This window comes from Mustela nigripes, chromosome 5 (genome assembly GCF_022355385.1).
Source record: "Mustela nigripes isolate SB6536 chromosome 5, MUSNIG.SB6536, whole genome shotgun sequence".
Taxonomy (NCBI): Eukaryota; Metazoa; Chordata; class Mammalia; order Carnivora; family Mustelidae; genus Mustela; species Mustela nigripes.
In genome coordinates, this window is record NC_081561.1 from 87528910 (window position 1) to 87556468 (window position 27559).

Consider the following 27559-nt stretch of genomic DNA (forward strand, 5'->3'; position numbering starts at 1 on the left):
TGCAGGTAGCCACGAGTCCCTGCCTCACTACATGGGGTAGCAAGGCAATATGCGGAGTTGTGTCTGAGAGGCATCTGGAAGAGGTGAGTGGTCTATAGCTGTGACTGTTCTCCTTTTCTGCTTACAACCTCTTGTGACAACTTTGTGTCTATGTGTTCTGCACACTCACAATGTGTGCAGAGTGCTGTTTGGACATTTGACCAATTGGCCAATTGGTTGGATTTATTGATCTACCATTCGGTTACTTGTTTTAGCCCAACATTATGTGGCCTAAATACTTGCATTCTCAACCTACTTCTGATTCACAGAGCATTAGTCTACTCTCACCCCAAGCAAATAGATGATTTTTTTGATTACCATCTAAATATTTTACCTGACAGAACTCCAAAAAGGGATGAAATGTATGTGTAATATATATATGTGTGTGTGTGTATGTGTATATATGTATATGTGTATATATGTATATATAAAAATATATGTGTATATATAATATAAAATACACACATGTATATATAGGCACATAAACTCATATATGTATATATTCACACACATATGTATATACTCTGAAACATACACATATATGTATATACATTCAGACACAGCCATATGTATGCATATATTAGGTAGATACTTAAATGGAACCTGGGTATCCATTACTTGCTATGGAGCCTATCAAAACTATATAGGGAAATAAAATGAAACATCACATTTTTCTATATTTATATATTGTAGTGAAGTGTTGAAACACCAAATCTAATTGTTGATTAAGAAACTGAAATAAATACCATCTCAATGGAGGACTAATATGAATTTTCTATTTGTTTTGTTGCCATTTGGGAAAATTATACTATCAACCCATGTTAAACGGAAAAGCTGCAAATGGGTTATAAATTGAGAACAAATAGCACAGGCTAAGAGTGCTCTGCACAACCTTTGAAAATGTCTTGATTCTAATTAAGTCTCTTCCCTTAGACAAACCTAGCCCTTAATGCCTTTTCAGAAGACAATCTGTTATGACGATGTACAGGCAGGAAGAAGAGCTTCGGAAGCACAGCGAAGCTTAGTCTACTCCCTCCAGGTTGGTGTCGGCCCCTTCGGGCAGCCCCTCTGCCGCTGCTTCCGGTGGGGGTGGGGGCAGCCCCTCTGCCGCTGCTTCCGGTGGGGGTGGGGGAGGCGGCCTCCTGGGCCCACAGGCGGGCACCCCAGCTGGAGTCTGCTCAGCTGGCCTGGCTGGTGGAGCCCAACCCTTTGCCTCCATCGCTGGGAGGGGAGCCTCGGAGGGGGACTGCGGGGCCTGACTGGGAGCTTCTGCCTCCGCCTTCTGGGGCGGCTGGTCAGCCTGGGCTGCTGCAGGGAGACCCGGGTTTTGGGCCTGTGCTCCCAACCCCGCGGGGGGATTCCCGGGCCTGGAGGGCAGTTCTGCCGCATGGCTTCCTTCGGCTTCTGCCAGAGGAGTTGGGGGAGGCCGGGAAGGGCATAAAGGGCTCCGAGGGGACTGTTCCGGCTCCCGCAGGGCCGAGTCAGCACCCCCTTGAGGACTGCCGAATTCCGGTTGGCTTTCTCTGGCCAGGTCAGGGGGTGACTCTGGGTGGGGAATGACCATGAAGGCTGTGGCCAGGTTTTTCACAGCGTTGTGAACGCTCTCGGCTTCCTTTGTATCAACCCCCACGCCCCCAGACACGGCGGACTCGGGCTCTTCGTCGGAGGTGTGCTGACCTCGGTCATCCGTTTCAGGCATTTTTGCGTCTCTAATTTTCTTGTACAGTTCATTTCTCTCTTCTTGTAAAGCTCGACAGAGGTTCTCCAGCCTCCCAATTTTCGTGACGAAGCACTCATATTCTTTAGCTCTCAGTGCTTTCTGTGATTTGAAAATAGTAGGAAGTGCGGGGGTGGCGGGGGGGGGGGGGGGAGAAGCATAAACCAACAAAGCAAAATTGTCAGGATGCTCTCTGGAGATGAGCAAAACCATTTGCCCAGGAATCTGTCTACCAGACCCTGGGGCCTGACCGCTCGAGGTGGCTGGACAGACACCTGGCTGGGGCATCACAGCTGTTTCTCCATTGTGTGTGAGACTCGGGTAGAGTTTGAATCACTGTATCCTTTCCTTTGGGAGAGGAAGAGGGCAAAGCTTCTCTTTGCTCCAGCCCAGGGCCTCCAAAATCTTAAAGTACATGCATTTTTCTGCTTGCAAGACCGAGACGTCTTCCAGTGGCACAATGAGATGGAGGGGGACGTGGCTGTCAGCAGTGCCTCATCTAGTCTAGAGATAAACTGCTGTATGCGATTCCAGCAACTGTTTGATTTATGTTGGTGAATAATAAGCTCATCTCTTTGGAATTGGTTGCAATTTGGGACGAATTGTTAGAAGAGTAATTATAACGACAGAAACTCCCCACACACTAATTCATGATGCTGCCTGCTCAAACTGTTCAGTTCTTCTCTTTTTCTGTACAAAATGTTGGTGTGTTTGTGCATGAAATCATTCCTAATCATCTTACTCTTTGCCCCCACCTTTGTGCTACTTGGTACCCTTTAAGACTTTTTTTTTTTTTTTTTTTCACTTTTTGATACGGAGAGACCTTTTCCTGTAAGCTCCGCTTCTTAGATCCAGGACCATGTACCTTTGCCTCAACATCTACAGAGCTTGACATACTATCTGTAATTAAATGGCTACTGGAAGAATTAAACAACACATCCCCACATCTGTCTATAAAGTAGTACATACCCTGAGTGCTCAGGCTGCTGTCTTCCCTCATAGGTTCAAATCAACTCACTAATATATTCTGCACCTGCTTTGTGCTAGGCACTAGGGAAATTCAAAGACAAGTAAGATGCTTGTCCTGTCTTTAAAGAATGCAGCTGGGCAGGCATGGAGCTGATTTGAGGACAGCTTTGGACTCGGCAAGTAGGCAGGTGACTTAGGGTCACAAAGCTCTTTGTGAATCTGGACCCGATTCCATTTTGCTCTAAATATTTTTATTATAATTTCATAGGTCACATCTCAGAAAAAAAATCAGCTCTTTTTCAAAGATTATAATTTGTACTATTCAATCATAATAATCTTCTGAGTATGAGTATTTGGACTGAACAGAGGAAAATAAGTTGGGGGAAGTCTTCTTACCTCTTCAATCATGTCCAGCAGAGCTTTGTTGCAGTTCTCAAACCGGGCTTTCCACATGGCTGTGTCCTTCTCTAACTTCTTCATTTTCTTAGTTGTCTACAGAAATTGGAATATTTTAATGTTAATCCAAAAGACTTAATATATCAAAAAAGGCTATTAGTTCCATATGTGACGCTAAGAAAAGTCCTTTTGTTTCTAGCTGCTGAAGCAAACAGGTCTGATGTTGCGGAATGAAGATTGAGTGGGGAGAGTCATATATATTTATGAATCATCTAGGTCAGTGTTGAACGAACTTATTTGGACCAGAGCCCATTCAGGAAGAAGGAAGCTCCTTAAGTCTGCCCTTCTTTTGTCACTGTATTTTCCTTAGTTTAAAGTAAAAGTAGCTTTATTTAGTCACAGGAATAAGCTTGTAATTTAGATTTCTTTCTTTTTTCTTTTTCTTTCTTTTTTCTTTTCTTCTTCTTCTTCTTTTTTTTTTTTTTTTACATTATTGAGTAAGAAACTATCAGTGGGAAAGCTAAACAGGCTCTTTACCATTAAAATGTTGATACTATCTGGGCACATCTGAAAAGTTGTTATGCAAAGACAGTTCTTTATTTTCTGTCTTTACATTTAAAAAAAAGTTCTTAGTTGAATACTAGTAAGTTATCATACAGTGTAATGTTAGTTGTAGGTGTACAGTATAGTGGTTCCACACTTCCATCCATTACCCGGTGCTCCTGACAACAAGTGCCCTCCTGCATTCCCATCACCTATTTCACCCATCCCCCCATGCATCTCCCTTCTGGTAACTATCATTTTGTTCTCTTTAGTTAAGAGTCTGTTTCGCCTCCCCCTCACTTTTCCCCCTTTGCTCTTTTGTTTTATTTCTTAAATTCCATGTGTGAGTGAAATCACATGGTGTTTGTCTGTGACTGACTTACCTCATTTAGCATAATACTCTTTAGCTCCACCCATGTTGTTGCAAATGTCATGAGTTCATTCTTTTTCCTATCTGAGTAATATTCCATTGCATGTATAAATATACCTCATCTTCTTTATCCATTCATCAGTCAATAGACACTTGGGCTGTTTCCATAATTTGGCTATTGTACATAATGCTGCCATAAACATTAAGGTGCTTGTTTTCCTTTGAATTAGTATTTTTCTGTTCTTTGGGTAAATACCTAGTACTGCAATTGCTGGATTATAAGGCAGTTCTATTTTTAACTCTCTGAGGAATCTTCATACTGTTTCCCATAGTGGCTGCACCAGTTTGCATTCCCACCCACTGTGCAGAGGGTTCTCCTTTCTCCACATCCTTGCCAACACCTGTTGTTTCCTGAGTTGTTAATTTTATTGCCATGCTGACTGGTGTGAGATGATATTTCTTTGTAGTTTTGATTTGCATTACCTTGATGAGTGATGTTGCGCATGTTTTCATGTGTCTGTTGGCCATCTGAAAATGTCTGTTCACATCATCTGCCCATTTTTAATCAGGTTATTCATTTTTAGGGTGTTGAGTTTTAAAAGTTCTTTATCTATTTTGGAAACAAACCCTTAATCAGATATGTCATTTGCAAATATCTTCTCCCATTCCATGGGTTATCTTTTAGTTTTGTTGACCATTTCCTTCACTGTGCAGAAGCTTTTTATTTTGATGTATTGATGTATTCCCTATAGTTTATTTTTGCTTTTATTGCCCTTGCCTTAGGAAGTGTATCTAAGAAGCTGCTCCAGCCAATGTCAAAAAAGTTACTGCCTGTGTTCTCTTCTAGGATTGTTATGCTTTCAGGTCTCCTATTTAGGTCTTTAATCCATTTTGAGTTTATTTTTGTGTATGGTATAAGAAAATGGTCCAGTTTCATTCTTTTGCATGTTGCTGTCCAGTTTTACCAAAATCATTTGTTGAAGAGACATTCTTTTCCCCATTAGATTTTCTTTCCTGCTTTGTCAAAGATTAATTGACCATAAAATTGTGTGTTTATTTCTGGATTTCTATTCTATTCTATTGATCTATGTGTCTGTTTTTGTGCCAGTACCATACCATTTTGATTACTACAGCTTTGTATTATAACTTAAAATCTGGAATTGCTATGCCTCCAGCTTTGTTTTTCTTTTTCAAGATTGCTTTGACTATCTCAGGTCTTTTGTTGATCCATATAAATTTTAGGATTGTTCTAGCTCTGTGAAAAATGCTGTAGGTGTTTTGATGCATTAACTGTGTAGATTTGCTTTGGGTATATAGACATTTTAACAATATTTGTTCTTCTGATCCATGAACATGGAAGGTCTTTCAATTTCTTTGTGTCATCTTCAGATTCTTTTTTTTAAAAAGAATTTATTTATTTATTTGTGAGAGAGAGAGAGGGAGAGAGCACAAGAGAACACAAACAGGGAGAGCAGCAGAGGGAGAGGGAGAAGCAGACTCCCCATTGAGCAGGGAGCTGGCTGTGGGGCTTGATCTTAGGACCCTGGGATCATGCCCCTGGCATCTTCTGTTTCTTCCATCAGTGTTTTATAGTTTCGGAGTACAGGTCTTTTACCTCTTCAGTTAGATTTATTCCTAGGTATCGCATAGTTTTTGGTGCTTGTAAGTGTAATTGTTTCCTTCCTTTCTTTCTTTCATTAACATATAATGTATTATTTGCTTCAGGGGGACAGGTCTGTGAATCATCAGTCTTATACATTTCACAGCACTCACTATAGCACATAACCCAGCCACCCCATCCCTACCCTCCCACCCCCAGCAACCCTCAGTTTGTTTTGAGAGATTAAGAGTCTCTTATGGTTTGTCTCCCCCCCAGTCCCATCTTTTTCATTTTTTCCCTCCCTACCCCCCATGACCCCCCCACCCTGCCTCTCAAATTCCTCATATCAGAGAGATCATATGATAATTGTCTTTCTCTGATTGACTTATTTTGCTTAGCATACTACCCTCTAGTTACATCCACGTCATTGCAAACAGCAAATTTTTTTGATGGCTGCATAGTATTCCATTATATACATACCACATCTTCTTTATCCATTCATCTGTTGAATGGACATCTAGGTTCTTTCCATAGTTTAGCTATTTGGACATTGCTGCTATAAGCATTCGGGTGCATGTGCCCCTTCAGATCACTACATTTGTATCTTTAGGGTAAATACCCAGCAGTGTGATTGCTGGGTCATAAGGTAGCCCTATTTTCAACTTTTTGAGGAATTCTATACTGTTTTCCAGACTGGCAGCATCAGCTTGCATTCCCACCAACAGTGTAGGAGGGTTCCCCTTTCTTCACATCTTTGCCAACATCTGTCCTTTCCTGGCTTGTTGATTTTAGCCATTCTGACTGGTGTGAGGTGGTATCTCGCTCTGGTTTTGATTTGTATTTCCTTGATGCTGAGTGATATTGAACACTTTTTCATGTCTATTGGCCATTTGGATATCTTCTTTGTAAAAATGTCTGTTCATGTCTTTTGCCCATTTCTTGATTGGATTATTTGTTCTTTGGATGTTCAGTTTGATAAGTTCTTTATAGATTTTGGGTACTAGTCCTTTATCTGGTATGTCATTTGCAAATATCTTCTCCCATTCTGTCAGTCGTCTTTTGGTCTTGTTGACTATTCCCTTTGCTGTGCAAAAGCTTTTGGTCTTGATGAGTTCATTCATCAATAGTTCATTTTTGCCCTAGCTTCCTTTGCCTTTGGTGATGTTTTTAGGAAGAAGTTGCTGTGACTGAGGTTGAAGAAGTTATTGCTTGTGTTCTCCTCAAGGATTTTGATGGATTTCTGTCTCATTCATTTGAGTCTATTTTTGTGTGTGGTGTAAGAAAATGGCCCAGTTTTATTTTTCTGCATATGGCTGTCCAATTTTCCCAATATCATTTGTTAAAGAGACTATCTTTTCTCCATTGGACATTCTTTTCTGCTTGTCTAAGATTAGGTGGCCATAGAGTTCAGAGTCCATTTCTGGGCTTTCTATTCTGTTCCATTGATTTATGTGTCTGTTTTTGTGCCAGTACCATACTGTCTTGATGATAACAGCTTTGTAATAGAGCTTGAAGTCTGGAATTGTGATGCTGCCAACTTTGGTTTTCTTTTTCAACATTTGTCTGGCTCTTTGGGGTCTTTTTTGGTTTCACGCAAATTTTAGGATTATTTGTTCCATTTCTTTGAAAAAAAATGATGGTATTTGGCTGGGGATTGCATTAAATGTGTAGATTGCTTTAGGTAGCATAGACATTTTCACAGTATTTTTTCTTCTAATTCATGAGCATGGAACATTTTTCCATTTCTTCGTGCCTTCCTCAATTTCTGTCATGAGTACTTTATAGTTTTCTGAGTCCAAATTCTTTGCCTCTTTGGTTAGGTTTATTCCTAGGTATCTGTGGTTTTGGATGCAATTGTAAATGGATTCGACTCCTTAATTTCTCTTTCTTCTGTCTTGCTGTTGGTGTATAGAAATGCACCTGATTTCTGTGCATTAATTTTATATCCTGACACTTTACTGAATTCCTGTATGAGTTGTAGGAGTTTGGAGTGGAGTCTTTTGGGTTTTCCACATAAAGTATCATATCATCTGCAAAGAGTGAGAGTTTGACTTCTTTGCCGATTTGGATGACTTTGTTTCTTTTTGTTGTCTGATAACTGTGGCTAGGACTTCCAGTACTATGTTAAATAGCAGTGGTGATAGTGGACAGCCCTGCCATGTTCCTGACCTTAGGCGAAAAGCTCTCAGTTTTTTCCCTATTGGGAATGATATTCGCTGTGGGTTTTCCCCATCGAGAATGATATTCTCTGTGTTTTTTCATAGATGGCTTTTATGATATGATATTGAGGTATGTATCCTCTATGCCTACACTGTGAAGAGTTTTGATCAAGAAAGAATGCTATACTTTGTCAAATGTTCTTTTAGCATCTATTGAGAGTATCATATAGTTCTCGTTCTTTCTTTTTTTAATGTATTGTATCACATTGATTTGCAGATGTTGAACCAACCTTGTAGCTCAGGAATAAATCCCACTTGGTCATGGTGAAAATCCTTTTAATGTAATTTTGGATCCTATTGGCTACTATTTTGGTGAGAATTTTTGTATCCATTTTCATCAAAGATATTGTTCTGTAATTCTCCTTTTGGATGGGGACTTTGGTTTTGGGATAAAGGTAATGCTTCCTCATAAAATGAGTTTGGGAGTTTTCTTTCCATTTCTATTTTTTGGAATAATTTCAGGAAAATAGGTATTAATTCTTCTTTAAGTGTTTGGTAGAATTCGCCTGGGAAGCTCTCTGGTACTGGGCTCTTGCTTCTTGAAAATTTTTGATTACTGCTTCAATCTCTTTACTGGTTATCAGTCTATTCAGGTTTTCTATTTCTTCCTGGTTCAGTTTTGGTAGTTTACATGTCTCTAGGAATGCATCCATTTCTTCCAGATTGTCAAATTTCCTTGTGCATAGTTGTTCATTATATGTTCTTATAATTGTATTTTTTTGTTGCAGGTTGTGATCTCTCCTCTTTCATTCATGATTTTATTAATTTTGGTCCTTTTTCTTTTCTTTTTGATAAGTCTGGCCAGGTGTTTACCAATCTGATTAATTCATATAAAGAACCAACTCCTAGTTTTGTTGATTTGTTCTACTGTTCTTTTTGTTTGTTTCATTGATTTCTACTCTGATCTTTATTATTTGTCTTCTCCTGCTGGGTTTAGGCTTTCTTTGATGTTCTTTCTCTAGCTCCTTTTGGTGTAGGGTTAGGTTGTATACTTGAGACCTTTTCGTTTCTTGAGAAAGGCTTGTATCGCTATATACTTTCCTCTCAGGACTGCTTTTGCTGTGTTCCAAAGATTTTGAACAGTTGTGCTTTCATTTTCATTTGTTTCCATGAATTTTTTCAATTCTTCTTTAATTTTCTGCTTCACCCATTCATTCTTTAGTAGGATGCTCTTCAGCCTCCATGTATTTGGGTTCTTTCCAACTTTACTCTTGTGGTTGAGTTCTAGTTTCAAAGCATTGTAGCTCAAAAATATACAGGGAATGATCCTAGTCTTTTGGTACCGGTTGAGACCTGATTTGGGATCCAGGATATGATCTATTCTGGAGAACGTTCTATATGCACTAGAGAAGAATATGTATTCTTTTGCTTTGGGATTGAATATTCTGAATATATCTCTGATATCCATTGGGTCCAGTGTATCATTTAAAGCCTTGATTTCCTTGTTGATCTTTTGCTTAGATGATCTATTTCAGGGAAGGGGTCATTAAAGTCACCTACTGTTATTGTATTATTGTCTCTGTGTTTCTTTGATTTTTTTATTAATTGGTTTATATAATTGGTTGCTCCCTTGTTAGGGGCATAGATATTTAAAATTGTTAGATCTTCTTGTTAGATCATTTAAGTATGTATAGTGTACTTCTCATCTCTTATTATCGTCTTTGGCTTAAAAATCTAATTTATCTGATATAAGGATTCCTACCCCAGCTTTTTTTTGACATCCATTAGCATGGTGAATCGTTTTCCACCCCCTCACTTTAAATCTGGAAGTGTCTTTGGGTCTAAAAAGAGTTTCTTGAATTTCTTTGAGTCTAAAATGAGTTTCTTGCAGACAACATATCAATAGGTCTTTTTTTTTTTTTTTTCTTTAATCATCCATTCTGATACCTGTCTTTTGATTGGGGCATTTAGCCCATTTACATTCAGGATAACAATTGAGAGATATGAATTTAGTGCCATTGTATTTCCTGTAAGGTGACAGTTATTGTATATCATCTCTGTTCCTTTCTGGTCTGTTACTTTTATGCTCTCTCTTTCTTATTGAAATATTAAAAGGACCCTTTTCAATATTTCCTGTAGGGCTGGTTTGTTGTTTGCAAATTCTTTTAGTTGTTGTTTGTCCTGGAAGCTTTTAATCTCTCATTCTATTTTCAATGACAGCCAACCTGGATATTTCTTGGCTGTATATTTTTCTCGTTTAGTGCTCTGAATATATCATGCCAGTCCTTTTTGGCCTGCCAGGTCTTTATGGATAGGTCTGCTGCCAATCTAATAGTTCTACCATTGTATATTACAGACCTCTTGTCCCGAGCTTCTTTCAGGATTTTTCTTTTTGTCACTGAGACTTGTTAGTTTTACTATTAGGTAATGTGGTGTTGACCTATTTTTTATTTATTTTGGGAGGTTCTCTGTGCCTCCTGGAGTTTGATGCTTTTTCCCTTCACCAAATTAGGGAAATTCTCTGTTATAATTTGCTCCAATATTTCTTCTGCCCCCCCTTTTTCTTTTTCTTCTGGGATCCCAATTATTCTAATATTGTTTTGTTTTATGGTATCACTTATCTCTCAGATTCTCCCCTCGTGGTCCAATAGTTGTTTATCTCTCTTTTTCTCAGCTTCTTTATTTTCCATCACTTGTTCTTTTATATCACTAATTATTTCTTCTGCTTCATTTATCCTAGCAGTAAGAGCCTTCATTTTTTATTGTCTGTCATTAAGAGCTTTTTTATTTCAACTTGGTTAGATTTTAGTTCTTATATTTCTCCAGAAAGGGATTTTTTAGTATCTTTCAAGCTTATTTCAAGCCCAGCTATCACCTTGATATTCATCATCTGACATCTTACTAATGTCCATATTGATTAGGTCCTTAGCTGTTGGTACTGCCTCTTGTTCTTTTTTCTAAGGTGAATTTTTCTGCCTTGTCATTTTATCCAGGTAAGAATAGATGAATGAGAGAACAAAATACTAAAAGAGTAGCAATGACTCCAGAAAAATGTACACTAAACAAATTGGAAGAGACCTAAAACCGAGGGGTGAAGAAAGGAGGAGAAAAATAATATATATATGTATATATATACATATATATATTTTATATATATAAAATATATATTTATAGATAGTATATATACATTATATAATATAGTATACATATAGTATATTATATATATTATATGTATGTGTATATATATACACATACATACATACATACATATTAGACTTGTGAATAGAACAGGGCCATACACTTGATTTTGGGTACATTTTGCTCTGTTAGAAGAAACTGTATTCCAAAATTTTAAAGAAAGAAAAACTTATATACAAAAATAAGTTTAAATACAATGAAAGGATAGAATATGACTATAAGAACGAAAATTTAAGAAGATTATTGAAAAGGTACTGATAAGATAAAATGGTTTAAAAACGTTAAAATAGGGGTCCCTGGATGGCTCAGTGGGTTAAAACCTCTGCCTTCGGCTCAGGTCATGATCCCAGGATTCTGGGAATGAGCCCTGCATCAGGCTCTCTGCCCAGCAGGGAACCTGCTTCCTCCTCCTGTCTCTCTGCCTGCTTCTCTGCCTACTTGTGATCTCTGTCTGTCAAATAAATAAATAAAATCTTAAAAAAAAATGCCTGGGTGGCTGAGGGGTTAAGCCTCTGACTTTGGCTCAGGTCATGATCTCAGGGTCCTGGGATAGAGCCCCACATCGGGCTCTCTGCTCAGTGGAGGAGAGAGGAAATATGAAAGAAGAAAAATAAAAAAATATAGAATAAGAAAAAAAATAAAAAATTTAACTTTGAAAGACTAAAGAATCATGGGAAAGAAGCCACGAATTCTATGTGCTGTATTCCCGTAGCTCTGAAGTTTTACAGGTCTTATTGATTGGTGAACTTGGTCTTAGCTGGATGTTCTTGCTGATCTTCTGGGGGAGGGGTCTGTTGCCATGATTCTCAAATGTCTTTGCCCAAGGCGGAATTGCTGCCCTTGCCAGGGGCCAGGCTAAGCAATCTGTTTGGTTTTGCTCTTGGGAGTTTTTGTTCCCTGAATGCTTTCCGTACTGCTTTGGAGGACAAGAATGAAAATGGTGCCCTCCCAATTTCCAGCCCCTTATGAACTGAGAGCTCTGGGCCCCACTCCTTAATTCACCATCAGAGATTCACCCCCTCGTCTCTAGCCACACTCTGAGCTCACCTGGCCTGTGACTGAGTGTTTCTTTCTTTTGTTTTTATTTTTTTTTTAAAGATTTTATGTATTTATTTATTTGACACAGAGAGAGAGAGAGAGATCACAAGTAGGCAGAGAGGCAGGAAGAGTGAGAGAAGGGTCAGCAGGCTCTCCACTGAGCAGCGAGCCCGATGTGGGGCTCTATCCCAGGACCCTGAGATCATGACCTGAGCCAAAGTCAGAGGCTTAACCCCTGAGCCACCCAGGCACTCTGACCAAGTGTTTCTATCTCTGGTGCACAGCCCCATTCAGAGTTTCCAAAACCAGCTGATTCCTGCCACTTGTTCCCTTGCCACTCCTCCCAGAGGACAAAGGAAGGGATCTCTCCAGATTTGCCACTTTTGGGGTCACTGCTCAAAGAGCAGTGGCTTGACTGTGCCTCAGATCACAGTTTAAGGTAACCCCAAGCTGAAAGCACCCCCGCCCCAGCTCCTTCTCTGCAGCCAGCTTCCCCACTCTGATTCCTGGGTGCTCTGCTGCACTCAGACAGCACTGGTCTTTTTGTGATCCCGTGGGTCCTGAGGCCACACTGTCCATAGGAGGGCTCCACCCCTGCTTAGCCTCTGGAATGACGTTTCTCAGTGGAGTAGATTCCTAAAAGTTCCAATTTTGTGCAGTGTTTCTCTACTGCTTGCTGGGAGTTGGCTCCCTACCCCCCCACAGTTTCTCTTCCCTATGTTGTCTCAGATTCACTTCTCTACACATCCTACCTTCCAGAAAGTGGTCAATTTTCTGTTCCTAGCATTGCTGCTCTTCTTTTCAATCTCCTGTTGAATTTGTAGCTGTTCAGGATGGTTTGGTAACCATCTAGCTGAACTCCTGGGACCTGATGATATATATATCTCCTCCTCTGCCATCTTGCTTCAATACTGATTGGGATTGTTTTCTTAATAATCTCTTTCTGTTGAATCATTATTGGTGCAGAGAAATGCAACATATTCTGTGTGTTGATTTTATATTCTATGACTTTACTGAATTCGTTGATCATTTCTAGCAGTTTTTTGGTGGAGTCTTTTGGGTTTTCTATATGTAGTGTCATGTCATCTGCAAATAGTGGAAGTCTGACTTCTCCCTTTCTGATTTGGATGTGTTTTATATCCTTTTGCTGTCTGATGCCTGTGGCTAGAACTTCCAGTACTATGTTGAATGAAAGTGGTGAGAGTGCACATCTTTGTCTTGTTGCTGACTGTAGAGTGAAAGCTTTCAGTTATTCCTCACTTAGGGTAATATTAGCTGTCGGCTTTCATATATGGCCTTTATTATGTTGAGGTATGTTCCTTCTGAACCTGCTTTGTTGAGGGTTTTTAGCATGAGTGGATGTTATACTTTGTCAAGTGCTTTTTCTGCATCTATTGAAATGATCATACATGTTTCTTGTCCTTTCTTTTGTTAATGTGATGTATCACATTGATTGCTTTGGAAATATTGAACCACCCTTGCAACACAAGAATAAATCCCACTTGAACATGGTGAATGATTTTTTAAATGTATTGTTGGGTTTGGTATGCTAATATTTTATTGAGAATTTTTTATCTGTGTTCATTGGAAAGTTGGCCTGTATTTTTTTTTTTTTTAAGCAATGTCTTTATCTGGTTTTGGTATTGGATAATGCTGGCTTTGTTGAATGAGTTTGGAAGTTTTTCTTCCTCTTCTATTTTTTGGAATAGTTTGAAAAGAATAGGTATTACTTTTCTCTAAATGTTTGGTAGAATTTGGCTGTGAAACCATCTGGTCCAGACTTTTGTTTGTTGGGAGTATTTTAGTTACTAATTCAATTTCTTTGGTGGTTATCAGTCTGCTTCTTCCTGTTTCGGTTTTGATAATTTATATGTTTCGAGGAATTTCTCCATTTCTTAGTTGTCCAATTTGTTGGCATATAGTTTTTCAGTGTTTTCTTATAATTGTTTATATTTCTGTGGTGTTGGTTGTTATTTCTCCTTTTTCGTCTTTGATTTTACTTATTTGGGTCCTTTCCTCTTGTTTTTGGTAAGTCTGGTTAGAGGTATATCAATTTTATTAATTTTTTCAAAGAACCAGCTCCTGCTTTCATTGGTCTATTCTATTGTTTTTTTTTTAAGTTTCTATATCATTTATTTGTGCTCTAATCTTTATTCTTCTTATTAATTGTGTTAATTATTATTTTTAAAGAAAAGTAGACTACCACATGCAGCACCTCATTTGGATGTGTCTGGAGTCTTGGAAGCTTGACTACTCCACCTTTGCCTACAAATGGACCTTGAGAGCTTATCTGGGTTCTGGCAGGGGAGTGCAACTGCTCGTATATCCCTGACTAAAGAATGTCCCTCTTCTATTGCGACACCCACCTACCCAGCCACATCCACTGAATCAACCCTTGTGATCAATGGGGTGATAGATGTTGCGGCCAGATCACCCTCACATCCTCTGCTCTAATCTTTATTATTTTCTTCCTTCTGCAGGTGTTATGCCTTTTTGTTCTTTTTATAGCTCCTTTAGGGGTAAGATGAGGTTGTTTTTCTGGTATTTTCCTCGCTTCTTGAGATAGGCTTGTACTGTTGTGTACTTCCCTGTTAGGACCACTTTTACCACATCCCAAAGGTTTTGGTTTCATTTTCATTTGTTTCCATGTATTTTGAAATTTCTTCTTTGATTTCCGGTTGACCCATTCATTGTTTAGTAGACTGCTGTTTAATGTCTATGTACTTATGGTCTTTCCAAATTTTTCTTGTCTTTGACTTCATAGCATTGTGGTCAGAAAAGGTGCATGGAATGACTTCAATCTTTTTGTATTTATTGAGGCCTATTTTATGATCTAATATGTGCTCTATTCTGGAGAATGTTCCACGTGCACTTGGAAAGAATATATATTCTGCTGTTTTAGGATGGAATGTTCTGAATATATCTGTTAAGTCCATCTGGTGTAGTGTTTCATTCAAAGCCACTGTTTCCTTGTATGTTTTCTGTTTAGATGATCTGTGCCTTGATGTAACTTAAAGTCCCCTACTTTTGTTGTATTATTATTGATTAATTCCTTTATGTTTGTTATGAGTTGTTTTATTTATTTGTGTGATTCTATGTTGGGTGTATAAATATTTACCATTATTATATCTTCTTGTTGGATTGTCCCATTTATTATTTATATAGAGCCCCCCCCTTTTTTTTCTTTCTTGTTACTGTCTTTGTTTTAAAGTCTAGTTGGTCTAATACAACTTTTGTTACTCCAGCTTTCTTTTGACATCCATTTGCATGATAAATATTTCTCCACCCCCTCACTTTCAATATGCAGGTGTTTTAGGTCTAAAATGAGTTTCTCGTAGGCAGAAGATAGATGGGTCTTGTTTTTTTAATCCATTCTGACTCCTGTATCTTTTGATTGGAGCATTTAGTCCATTTACATTCAAATAAATTATTTATAATAGATATGTATTTTTGCCATTTCATTACTTGCTTTGTGGTTGTTTCTGGAGATTTTCTCTGATCCTTTGTTGTCTCTCTCTTTCATGTTTTGCTGATTTTCTTTAGTGATGTATTTGGATTTCTTTCTCTTTGTTCTTTGCATGTTTATTAGTGATTTTTGATATATAATGATTACCATTAGGTTCATATATAACCTCTTCTGCAAATAGCAGTCTATATTAAGATGATGGTCATTCAGGATTGAACTCATTCTTTTCTCCTGTCCTTCCTACGTTTTATATATATGTTGTTATATTTTATACCTTTTTAGTGAGAGTTCCTCAATTGATTTTTATGGAAATACTCATTTTCACTGCTTTTGTGTTTCCTGCCTTTATACTCTCACTTTAGGTCTCACCTTTGGACTCAAAGAGTTACCTTTAATATTTCTTGCAGAGCTGGTTTAGGGGTCATGAACTTCTTTAGTTTCTGTTTGTCTTGGAAACTCTTTCTCTCTTTCCATTCTGAATGATAGCCTTCCTGGATTGAGTATTCTTAGGAGCAGATTTTTCCCATTTAGCACTTTGAATGTATCATGCCACTGCCTTCTGGCTTGCCAAGTTTCTGTTGAGAAAGCTCTAGCTAGCCTTATGGCTTTTCCTTTGTAAGTTAAGGACTTTGTCTTGCTGCTTTTAAGATTTTTTTTCTTTATCACTATATTTTGCAAATATAATTACAGTGTGTTTTGGTGTTGGCCTGGCCTGCTTTTGTTTATTTTGATAAGAGTTCTCTGTGTCTCTTGGATCTGGGTATCTGCTTCCTTCCCCAGATTGGGGAGTTTTCAGCTATTATTTCCTCAGATAAATTTTCTGTCCCCTTTTCTCTCTCTTCTTCTTCTGGGACTCCTATAATATGAATGTTATTACGTTTGATGGAGTCACTGATTAAGTTGATTCTCATGTTGCACGAGTCTTCTTTCTCTCTTGTTCAGCTTCTTTACTTTCCATTACTTTGTCTTCCAGGTCACTAATTTGTCCTTCTGCTTCTTCCAGCTTGATGTTCATTGCAACAAGCCTGTTTCCAATCTCATTTATTGCATTCTTCATCTCTGATTCTTTTCAAACTCTTTCATCTCTGTGATTTGATGAAAAGATATCAGTGGTGTCTTCTCTTCTTTTCTCAAGCCAGTGAGTATTCTTATGACTGTTGCTTTAAGTTCTCCATCAGGCATGTTACTTATATCTGTTTTGCTTGGGTCTCTGGCTGTGGTCTCATCTTATTCTTTCATTTTGGATCAATTTCTCCATCTTCACATTTTGTTTAAGTCTTCTTCTCAGTGTTATAAAGGCCAGTTATGTCTTCTGCTCCTGAAAATAAGGGCCTTATAAAGCAAAGGTCATTTAGTGCCCAGAGCCTGGTGCTTCAGGGAAGGTCTCCAGTGTGTGCTGTGGTGGCTGGTGTCTGTGCTGTGCTGCTTCCTGCAGGTAGCTCTGCATTTATGCTGAGGGGCAGAGGAGGAAAATGGTGCTGGCCAGCTCCTTTGTTTCTGGAGAGGTGTTTCAGTGAACGCTGCCGCTCAGGGACACACTCTGAGAAGAGTGAATAATCTCCTCACTGTGTGCCCCAGGTGCTCTTCACATTGCTGTTTCCACATTGTCTACCCTGGTTTTTTTGTGTGCTTCTTTCCAGCCAAGACTGCTGGCCTTAAAAGTCCAAGCTTTAAGACCCGCTGGTTGCAAGAACTCACAAAATTTAGCCCCTCTCATTTTCCAAGCCAATGGCTTGGCGAAATGCTCTCCTTGTGCATTCCCCTGTGTGCTCCTCTCTGTCACTCTCTCACCTTTCTCTATGACCACAGCTCCCTCTGTACTTCCTACATTCTTTGATGTTGCCCTCTTTTCCTTTTGGTTGTAGAGTTCATTCTGTCAGTCTTCAGGTCAATTTCTAGGGTATTTAGGATGGTTTGATAGCTATCTAGTTGTGTTTGTAGGATGACATGAACCTGGGATCCTCTTACTCCACTACCGTCTTCCTGCTCCCTGTCTTTGCATTTGTAGAGTGTGGTGGGATTCATATAATGCGATTACATGCACTATTAACTTCATCCTTGAAACAGTCTCATAAGGAAGGTTCTGTTTTCACCTCCACTGATCAGTGGGGAAACTGAGGCTCAAAGAGGTGAAAGAATATTCAGGTGAGTTAGCAGAAGAGTGGGACTAGAGTTATTTCATTCCATTTAATACAACATATGTGGAGTATCTGCTGGTAACCTGTAAGGAGCTGGGTACAGAAGATACAGATGTTAATAAAATGCAGCCCCTCTTTTTTGAGCCTGAAACTTTTTGTTGGATCTCTGCTCTGCTTGGACGAAGTGAAGGTCAGGCATGTAATCAGGTGCAGTTTCTTTGGAAGAACCATACCTGGACACTTGCTGCTCTGTGCCATGCTGTCTGAGGCTGTGTATGCCTGGAGGCCAGAGACTGGGCCCAGGCTGTTAGCCCCTGGGCTCTATAGAGAAGCTAGGAGAGACTTGAATGGCTTTTAATTTTGAGCATCTTAACAAGTTAGTAGTTTAGATACTTTTTAAAGTCAGCAACCTCTTTAAGAATTTGATGAAATCTATGGAACCACACTCAAAGAAATACAATATGCAAATCAGTTTGTGTGTGTGTGTGTGTGTGTGTGCGCGCGCTAATTCTCAAGTTGACTTTAAAAGTCTATAAATAAATTCCAGATTAAAAGTTCCTGTTTTAATATTTATTCCAATCTCAAAAATAATTTTGAAATAAGCAAAAACACTTTTCTACTCTAATATTTATTCTAGTCTTAACACTCCATAGTGAAAAAAAGATTTTTGAAAAACAGATAGAGCCATCTTGGAGTGAATAAGTTATAATTTTAACAAGTATTCACCTATTTATGTTGGTTAACTGAATTGTGAAATTTATCATATAATTTTAAGAAAAAAAATTAAAATTTATTTATTAAAGAGAGTGAGCAAGTGAGAGAGCATGAGTAGAGGGAGAGGGAGAAGCAGACTACCTGCTAAACAGAGAGCCTGATGTGGGCCTTGATGCCAGGATTCTGGAATTATGATCTGAGCTGAAGGCAGATGCTTAATTGACTGTGCCACCCAGATGCCCCAAGAAAATGTCTTTAAAAGGATGCTTTGTGCACTTGAAAAAAGTTAATGCCAGTGCCTGTTAAGAAACACAGTTCTGATACTGATTTTATTTTGGGAAAATATTGTATTGAATAAAATTTAAACATTATGTCTAATAATAATATTTAGCACCTTATATTTGTAAAAGATTATAAGAAAGTTTAAAACCCTTGAAAGGCACACTAATTTATATTTGAACTTCACAATCTGGTAAAATAGGGAACGGAAATGGTATCTTAATGTGTATATAAGAAAAATAAAATTGGAAAGAAGTTAAGTGGATTGTCTAGTGCTACTTGAGGAATGACAACACACCTAGAATTTGAATACAGGCTTCCTTCTCAATCAAGGTACTGTCAATTATAATGTACTACATATATTCTCTTCTAAGAAAGATCGCATGAAATGGTTTTTCTATTCTAAAATTCTCCTGTTGCATATTTTTATGAAAGTTGTTTTTTCAGTCTCTAAAAATAAGATTAAAAAAATTAGTATAAACAATATAGTGCTAAATTGCCAGTTCTTGTCTTCCCCCCACCCCCACCCCTTTGCTCTCCATGGCCGAAAAAAGGAAAATATTCTTTCTCAGAGTGAAAATGTATCCTAGTGTTTTTGGACTCTTTCTGAGATTAATTCATCAGAAAAATACTTACCAATAAAAAATACAGTCTAAATCTTATTTGCATGTGTAAATGTTTCATTACTTTATGAAATGCACTGAAGTATCTTAATGAGAGAAAAATACCCCCCCAAATACCCCAAAAAACCCAAAGGAGAATTGCCTGTCAAAGTAGAAAACATTAGGATTTTGTGGGGGATAAGTAATACTCACTTTATCCATTTCCTGTTTGAAAGTGGCAAACACTTCATTGCTTTTTGTTAATGTGTTCTGGAACTCTTCAAATCTTCCAGAGTAGAGGGTAAGCTGTAAATATGAAAAAAAGTGGATCCATTTTAGGGTTGCTTTCAGAATGCTTCCAGAACAAAACAACATGTCGTTGTTCATTATTTGAGAAGAAAAATGACTTAAGGGAATTCTCAATACAATATTAGTAGTATGTTCAGTTTTTTAATTTACTATGAGAATAACCTAAGTCAGTGAGTATGACTGAAGTACATTTTTAAGGAAAAATGAAAAAATAGCATGTGTCTTTGCCATTTCATTATATCATAACTTACCAACAAACCTTTATTGAGCACTGAACTACGTATTGACTCTATGTACAAAAACATTTAACACATGACTACTGTTTTTGAGAGTCTTGTGCTCCTGATAGGAAGATAGTCTCAAAGACAGCTTGACTGTGGGACAGTGAATACAAAGTGCCAGCTCCATTAAGGACAGTGCCAGTCAGAGAAGGAAGTGAACATGGCAGGTGATCACGTGAGCCTTGTTTTTGTGGAGAAGGCGAGCCTTACACTTACCTGGAGTGCGAATGTATAAGAATGAAAAGAAGTGGTAGAAAAGGTGGACCAGACATGAATGGCTGCCATTATACAGCTTGGTCCACACTGAGCAGCCGCCCTTTACATTTTAGTCAAGTTGGTTTTGTATGTTTATGAATACAGTGTTCTAGCCAATAGCAGTTAAATGTCCCTTTTCATCAAAATCAGTTTATTATACCAGTTTTCTACAGATGGAAAGAATGAGTCTTGAGGAAGGAATGTCTTTTCTAATATGCGTAAAATACTAGACATCATATGGGTTAGGGTTGGCAAGTGTGTGGCTCACAATGGGAGTGGTACCTTGTACCTCTCTATCTACATCCTTATTCCAAGGCTTGTGTTTGGGGTAGGAATAAAGCAGGGCAAGGGAAAAGAGTGTGTTGCTAGAGACAGTAATGCAATAATAAAATGTTGTTTTCAAAAATGATTTTAGAATAGCATGCTTTGAGTGAGTGGAGATTTAATATAGATGGTACATCTTAGTAAAGCCTGAATTTTCAAATGAGTATTTGGTACTGTTGGATGCCTGGAGCAGCTCCAACTCCTCAAATGGGCACCAGATGACTAGCTGGTGGTACTTGTGACACTGTCATTTCAAAAGCAGAAAAAAACAAATGACTGGAAGCCAATAGATTGGAGAGTTCTTAGTCTTGGGGGTGAGAGGTAGAGAGAGTATGGGACTGAACTCCTAGATCCCAGAAAATCTGCTTATCTAGAATGGCTTATTCTCAAATGTTTTAGAATAGCAGAGCTTTTACCATAGTAAACAAAAACAATGAAATGATAATATAAAACCTCTCCACGGGATAAATTTTCCCAAAGTCAAACAATGGCTGACCATCACCTTAAAATCACACCTTAGCTCTGTGAATATGTGACAGGGCAACTCTAGTGGTCTAAAATTTGTTTCTCGTGATTCCTTGGCACACAGGTTAAAGAAGCCTGAGTAAAGGAGCATCAGGGAAGTCATGGCCAGGAAGGTACACCAGGGTTTTACACACACACACACACACACACACACAGCACATAAGACAATCCTTACGCGTTAACTCATTATGTGCAACACACTCTTTACCTATTCAATTCTGTTTTGTTTTTGTTTTTTTCAAAGTACTTGCTGGGATCCACTGAGTTGATTTCAGGGCCCTGAGTAGGTCAAGCCCCATAATCCGAGAATAAGCTTGTATGGGACTGGCTACCTACACTGCACATGATCTAGTGGTCTAGGGTGGGAACAGCTACTCCAGGATGATCTTCTTCACCTTCTATTACAAAATCCGTTCCTTTGCATTCTTGGTCCTATCTCCTGTTAAGCTTCTTTTTCTGACTTTCTCTCCTTTCTTTTCCACACTGCTCAGTAATTCCTGCAGAGTTACAGGAGGGTGGCAGATATTCCAGTCTCCTGGGCAGGTCCTCCCAAACCCACTCTTGCAGCCCTGGAGTCGCAGACTGCCCACAGGAGGAGCGGGAGTGGGCGCATGTGCCGCCCACCTCCTGGGCACAACCTTGTCAGTATCAGCAGGGACAGCCGCACCCAGCTTGGTCAGCTTCTGCCCTTCCTTTGGGCAGAACGTTCTTTCGGGTGTATACATTGGGCAGATTTTGTTTCTCTTCCTCTTGTTTTCTTGTGGGATGGAGAAGGCCGACACACCCCGAGTGCCAGGAAGTGGTGTCTCATTTCATTACCCCTTCTCCTGGCTTTTTCCTAGGGACCATTTCTTTCTTTTCCTTTTTTTCCCCCTCAACTTTCTTTCTTTCTTTCTTAATTATATGTAATATAAGATTTACCATCTCAGTTATTTTAAGTGCACAGTTCAGTATTGTTACTTCTATTCACGTTGTTGTGTAACCGATTTCCAGAACTATTTCATCTTGCAAAACTGAAACTCAACACCCATGAAACAGTTAAAGTCCTCATTTCCCTTCTTAGAACTATTTTTCATACTCAGCTTTTCTTCCTATTTGACCTCTTTGTTGTAGGTGGCAAAAGCTGTGTGGATTATACTTTTCTCAGGTAACCAACCCTAAGGCTCTTTACTTACACTAACTAAAAAGGGGCACTTCCTGTTTACTTTATGCCAGTTTGCTTGGTAGTACCTCCCCTCTCACTACTATGCAGACATGGTGCATGTTTGGTTTCATGTGTCATATGCCTGCTCTTATTTTGGTATTGCAGAGAGGCATGGAAGGGACATCCAGAGGTCATCCACAGTACTTCTGCCAGAGGCAGAAATAGGAACAAACCATTTTAGGGTCAGTAAAAACAACAATTTGCTCCAACATTTTCACTTTTGAGTGAGCAACACATACCTTCTTTTAATGAGCACCGAATTTTAATGACAAACTTTCATAGCATATAGGAAATAGAAGCGTGTCTAGGAATCGTCTTAGCAAACCTGTGAGATTTGTTTGGGGAACAAGTCCAGTTATTACAGTAGTTGCAGAGTAATCTCCTCTTATCCTCTCTACGGAAGGTGAGGACTTTGGGGTTTAAAGGCTATGATTACTGTCTTTAACAATTTACTCGGTGATCTTCCCCCTTGGGCCGTATTTTTGTGGCTGCGTCATTAGTACTGCTGACTTTCCACATCCACCATCTTCATCCGTATTGATCCAGTGAACACTCTATTTGTAGTGACAATTGCATCCCATTGATCATTGCTGACATTTACTCTGTTGCCTTGGTTTGTATAATTGAGAGCCAGACATCCCTTCCCTAAGTGAAAACCATGCCCCAAACTGGCAAGCTGTTGTTTTATGGCTGAAAGTGATTTTGTCTAGTAAAACACAATCTGTCCTTGTTATTTCCCTTGCCCAGACCATAGAAGTGGTCTCAATGGACTTAAGACCTTTGTCTCTGACCACCCCGCTCCTTCAAAGAAACTGTAAAACCAAAGGAAGTGTTTAAAGGCTAAGCACACTGACCTGTAGTAGATTTTGTTTCTCAAGGTTTAAAGGTTTTAAAAATATAATGTTGCTACTTTTCAAGAACTTTAAACATGATTTGACATAGGACTTGGGGACCTCTATATTCTTCTTGAAGATTAAGTTATTACTGGAGTTTTGAAAAGTGCCTTGAAGACAAGAGACATACAAGGGAGGGTCCTTGCAGAGAACCCACATGATGGAAAGTAGAGGATAAGTCAAGGTCAACCTAGCTTGGGGCCACTTGCTTCAATCCTGGAAGTTCTCTGCCTTCAAGAACTAGAGCTGGACAGGGTCTGGAGATCGTCTTTTCTAGCTGTTCTTCAAATTTTTTTTGCCCCTACTGACTCCTTTTGTCTCATATATCCCTATGTAGATCCTTACATATGAAATAATAGTTGTATTAGCTCATACACTAATTGTTAGCATGTTAATTAAAATTATCATTATCACTAGATTGCAAATTTAATTAGGCAGGGACTTTTGATTCTCTTATTGACTAGTATATCTCCAACACCTAGAATCTGGCTGAGCACTGAGTGGGTACTCAATCAATACTGGTTGAATTAATTATACTTCTTATGGGCCAGGCATGGATCTAAGTGCTTTGCATGCATAACTTGAAAACAAACTGCATATATTACATATTCATTTACTCATTTTCCTTTTATAAACTTAACCAAACACGTGAATAATTGCCCTCCATAGCTGCTGAGGGAGTGCTGATAGAATGTCAAAAACAACTATATGTTAGACAGTAGCTGATGCCTTGTATGATGTTATGTTTTGGAAATACTGAAAATTGATGAGGCTCCCAGAGGTCGGAGAACTCCAGCTTGGGATCACTGAGGTATTACAATATTCTTGTTTTATGGACAAAGAAATTTAGGTGTAGAGAGGTTCAGATGAATTGCACAAGGTCAGACAAGTTCTGAGCAGAAGAGCCAGGACTCTGATCTTGGTCCCTGGACTCAGTCACTCAGTCCAGTACTGAGGGACAAGCGAGGAACATGGGCACATCAAAAAACCCCTGGTAGAAGCTTTTTCGAATTTGAGGGGGTATTGGTGGGATATTGGATCACACCTTTATGTTTTATTCTACAGGTCTTTAAACGCCTAGATGCCAGCTGAAGATATGACCCTAGCCCAGAGTCTAGTGGTATTAACCTACCCTTCTCAGGCTCATTATCACCATTTAGTATAGAGGAGTAGAGATTGCTTGTCGTGGACAATGAAGAGCTCAAATATCATCTATTGTACCCCCCAAGGCTCTGTGTTGCTAATGAGGCAGAGACAGGGCAAGGAGTCCCGCTCTGATTCTCTGAACTGTCTCCAAGACTGTGAGGTCACACCTCCTCTCCTCCTGCCCACCTCTGGTTAGAGTGACCACTGCCTACCATCACCCCACAACCATGATGTGGTGGCTCTGTACTAACCTAAAAGATGAGCTTGAGTTGTAACTCTAGAGTTGAGTCTTTTAACTCTGGATCCTTTGATTTTATTGAGATTAGGGAAAATGCTTCAAATTCCTATGTAATCAGTATTTAAAAACAGTTTTGATGGGTTATTTTATATTACTGAGGGAAAACAATTATCATTGCATTCGGTTCACACATTGGAAAAGTCTGCTTTAGGAAGTTTAGATATGAAAATGCTATCTGTGTTTTTATCTGCAGTGATAAGATTTGTGATTTTGTCTCTTACTTTTCTTATTTGCCTCTTTTTTTTTTTTAAAGATTTTATTTATTTATTTGGCAGACAGAGACAACAAGTAGGCAGAGAGGCAGGCAGAGAGAGAGAGGGGAGGAAGCAGGCTCTCCACTTGATCCAAGGATCCTGGGATCATGACCTGAGCCAAAGACAGAGGCTTTAATGCACTGAGCCACCCAAGTCCCCTCTTATTTGCCTCTTTAAAAATGAGCAAGTGTCCATTGAACTTGTTCATTCAGGCAATGAACAAGTTTTTGGTTTTGTTTTGTATAGTGAATAAGGATATAGCAATCTGCACATAAACATTTACAAGTGAATTAAGCAAATCTGAAATTAACACTGCCCAGCTTGGAAGGCTTGTGATTTCCTCACATATTGTGAGTTTATTTGCTCTCTGGGACTTATAGTCCTTGTAGCTCTGGGACTCCCAGTGGGGGAGCTAGCACCACTCTATAGCTCAGCCCTGGGATGCCGGAACACGACATCTGGAACACGACAGGGAACGTTTACTGGAAGGGCAGAGCCCCGGGGGCATGGAAAAGATGGACAGAATCATCCGTTGCCTGAGGCTTTATTCTTGAGTCTGAAATAGGAATTCTTGCAGTCTCCTCAGAACACACACATGACATCACAAAGCCAAATCAAAATTGTTCCCTACCTGTCTGTTGTTTCTAGTCATTAACCACTGTCAAGTCCAACTTCTGATAGCACAATACTTTGGTGCGGACTTTATTTTTCTAATTTCCTTTTGTTATAAATCATATCTAAAAAGCAAGGATATTCTAGATGGTACATTTGATCAGTTTACATTTTATTCTTGCTTTAGTAAGGTAACAGGGAGGAGAGAGAGAGGGTGTTTTATGAACAGATAGGCAGGAACTTAAACACCAGCTAATTCTGATTGGCCATCTCAGGGCCCTCACTTGTGTGTCAGCAAACCATCTGACTGGATGTTATGTGGAGCATTTATTTTTCTTAGAGATAATATTGTGCTTTTCTTTTTATTTTAAAATAATAAATATGAAGTTAGGGTTCATTTCTAAGTCCTGTATCCCCCGGACCTGCCACACATGAGGCCTGGTACAGACTAGCTTTGCTTCACACCCCATGCATTGTTGTCTCCCCCCTTCACCTGAGCCTGTAGGACTGTCTCTTGTTCCTTCAGCACTTTGGCCTGAAGTTTCCACTCTGCTGCCTGGTTCAGCAACTGTGAGGAGAGAGAATGCATGGAAAGATTGTCAAATTGCCCTTTACATCACCATGTGGTGACAATTTGTGTCTAAAACTTAATGACTTGCTAACTAACCCTCTTAAGTAATTTTTTGGCAACTTTGCAAAGTATCTAGGAAAGCTAAGAAAGCAGCTAAACAGTTGGATTCTCCACTGAAAATCTGGTTCTAATGGATAAAAAAGAGAAAAATAACCTACAACTCAAGCACGAATTACATAAAACTTAACCTCCCACCAAATTCTGGAACCTCCTCTAGCAATCCTGTTCAACCGTCATCCAGGCTCTGCTCGAACATTTCCAGAACACCTCCACCTGAATCATTGGGGTGAGCAGCTGTTTCTTTAGAGTAAACTCAAAGTTGTCCTCCTAGACCATGGTTCTCCACCGCTGCATGCATCAGAATCTGCTAAGGAGCATGATAAAAAGCAGATCCCCCTTAAACAATGTCAACTGGGAAGTACACAGTGTGATTACAGTCTATAGTGAGAGCAAAACCCCAAAACAGTTTGGATGTTGGTGTTCCATGGATTACATTTTCAGAAACACTGGGTTAGAATTTTGACCTGTTATGCCAAATGTTATAGAAGATTTACTCAGTAAGTCCTATCCCTCTTCCAGGAGACAGCCTTTCATACAACCAAGGCCCTCATATCAAAGATGGTCAGAATTGGGAGCTGATGGGTATAAAAATCACACACACATATGTAAGACATGTTATTTTTGGGGTGCCTGGGCAGCTCAGTCAGTTAAGTACCTGACTTAATTTTGGCTCAGGTCAGGATTTCAGGGTTGTGAGATGGAGACCTGCATTGGGCTCTGCACTCAGTGGAAGTATGGTTCTTCCTTCTCCCTCTGGCCCTCCCCCTGCTTGTGCTCTCTCACTCCAATAAGGAAATAAATAAATAAAGAAAGAAAGAAAGAAAAGAAACCTATCTTTATAAAAATAAAAACCATGTTATTTCAACTTCAGATGCCTATTTATTGGTTTTGATAGAGGGCTGCGGTCTTTGTTTGGGGTATGGGTCTTCTGATTGGAATTCAGAGAAGCTTTTTGTTGTTTGTTTTGTTTTTATAAAGATTATGTCCATAATGTGCCACATACAACATATATATATGTATATATATATATATATATATATATATTTTTTTTATTTTTTTTTTTTTTTTTTTTTTTTTTTTTTTTTTACTTTTTAAAACAATAGTACTAGAACCTACAGACCTAAAGGTATTACGAAGAAGCTTGATTGGGTAATTCTCTGGAGTTGTAGAGCTTTCTCCCAGTCTTTTATAGCTACTCCAACTCCAAAAATAACACGTGTTGTGCTATTTGTCTATATTTCGTCTTTCAAAGCCTTAAGCATAGTTTTCATAGAAACAACTTTCTTTTCTCACTTACATTTCATCAGTTTCTTTGTCATTCTGTTGGTTTTCATAATACAAAAGCAAGAATAACTGAAAGAAAAGTTTTGGGAGCAAAGAGCTGATTCTTGGTCACTGCCATCTTAACTTGGGAACCCATGTATAGACACTCAAATGGCTGTCTAGGCACAGATGCGGTGGGAGTCTTTAGTGTGTTTACAGAGAGAATGATGGACATCATGGATTAATCTGGCTAGTCAATTATGTGGCCATCAGCTT

The 27559-nt window shown here is 38.9% G+C and overlaps 1 protein-coding gene across 1 annotated transcript in view; it reads right to left on the bottom strand.

Annotated features, from left to right (window-relative positions):
• Positions 1-1060: 1060 nt before the first annotated feature.
• Positions 1061-27559, bottom strand: part of TXLNB (taxilin beta) — a 63640-nt gene continuing 37141 nt past the window's right edge. The window contains exons 7-10 of the mRNA XM_059401575.1: positions 25823-25897; positions 19442-19534; positions 3122-3217; positions 1061-1858 (exon numbers count right to left, since the gene is read on the bottom strand). Of these exons, the coding sequence (XP_059257558.1) occupies positions 1061-1858; positions 3122-3217; positions 19442-19534; positions 25823-25897 (1062 nt within the window). The remainder of the gene's footprint in view (positions 1859-3121; positions 3218-19441; positions 19535-25822; positions 25898-27559) is intronic.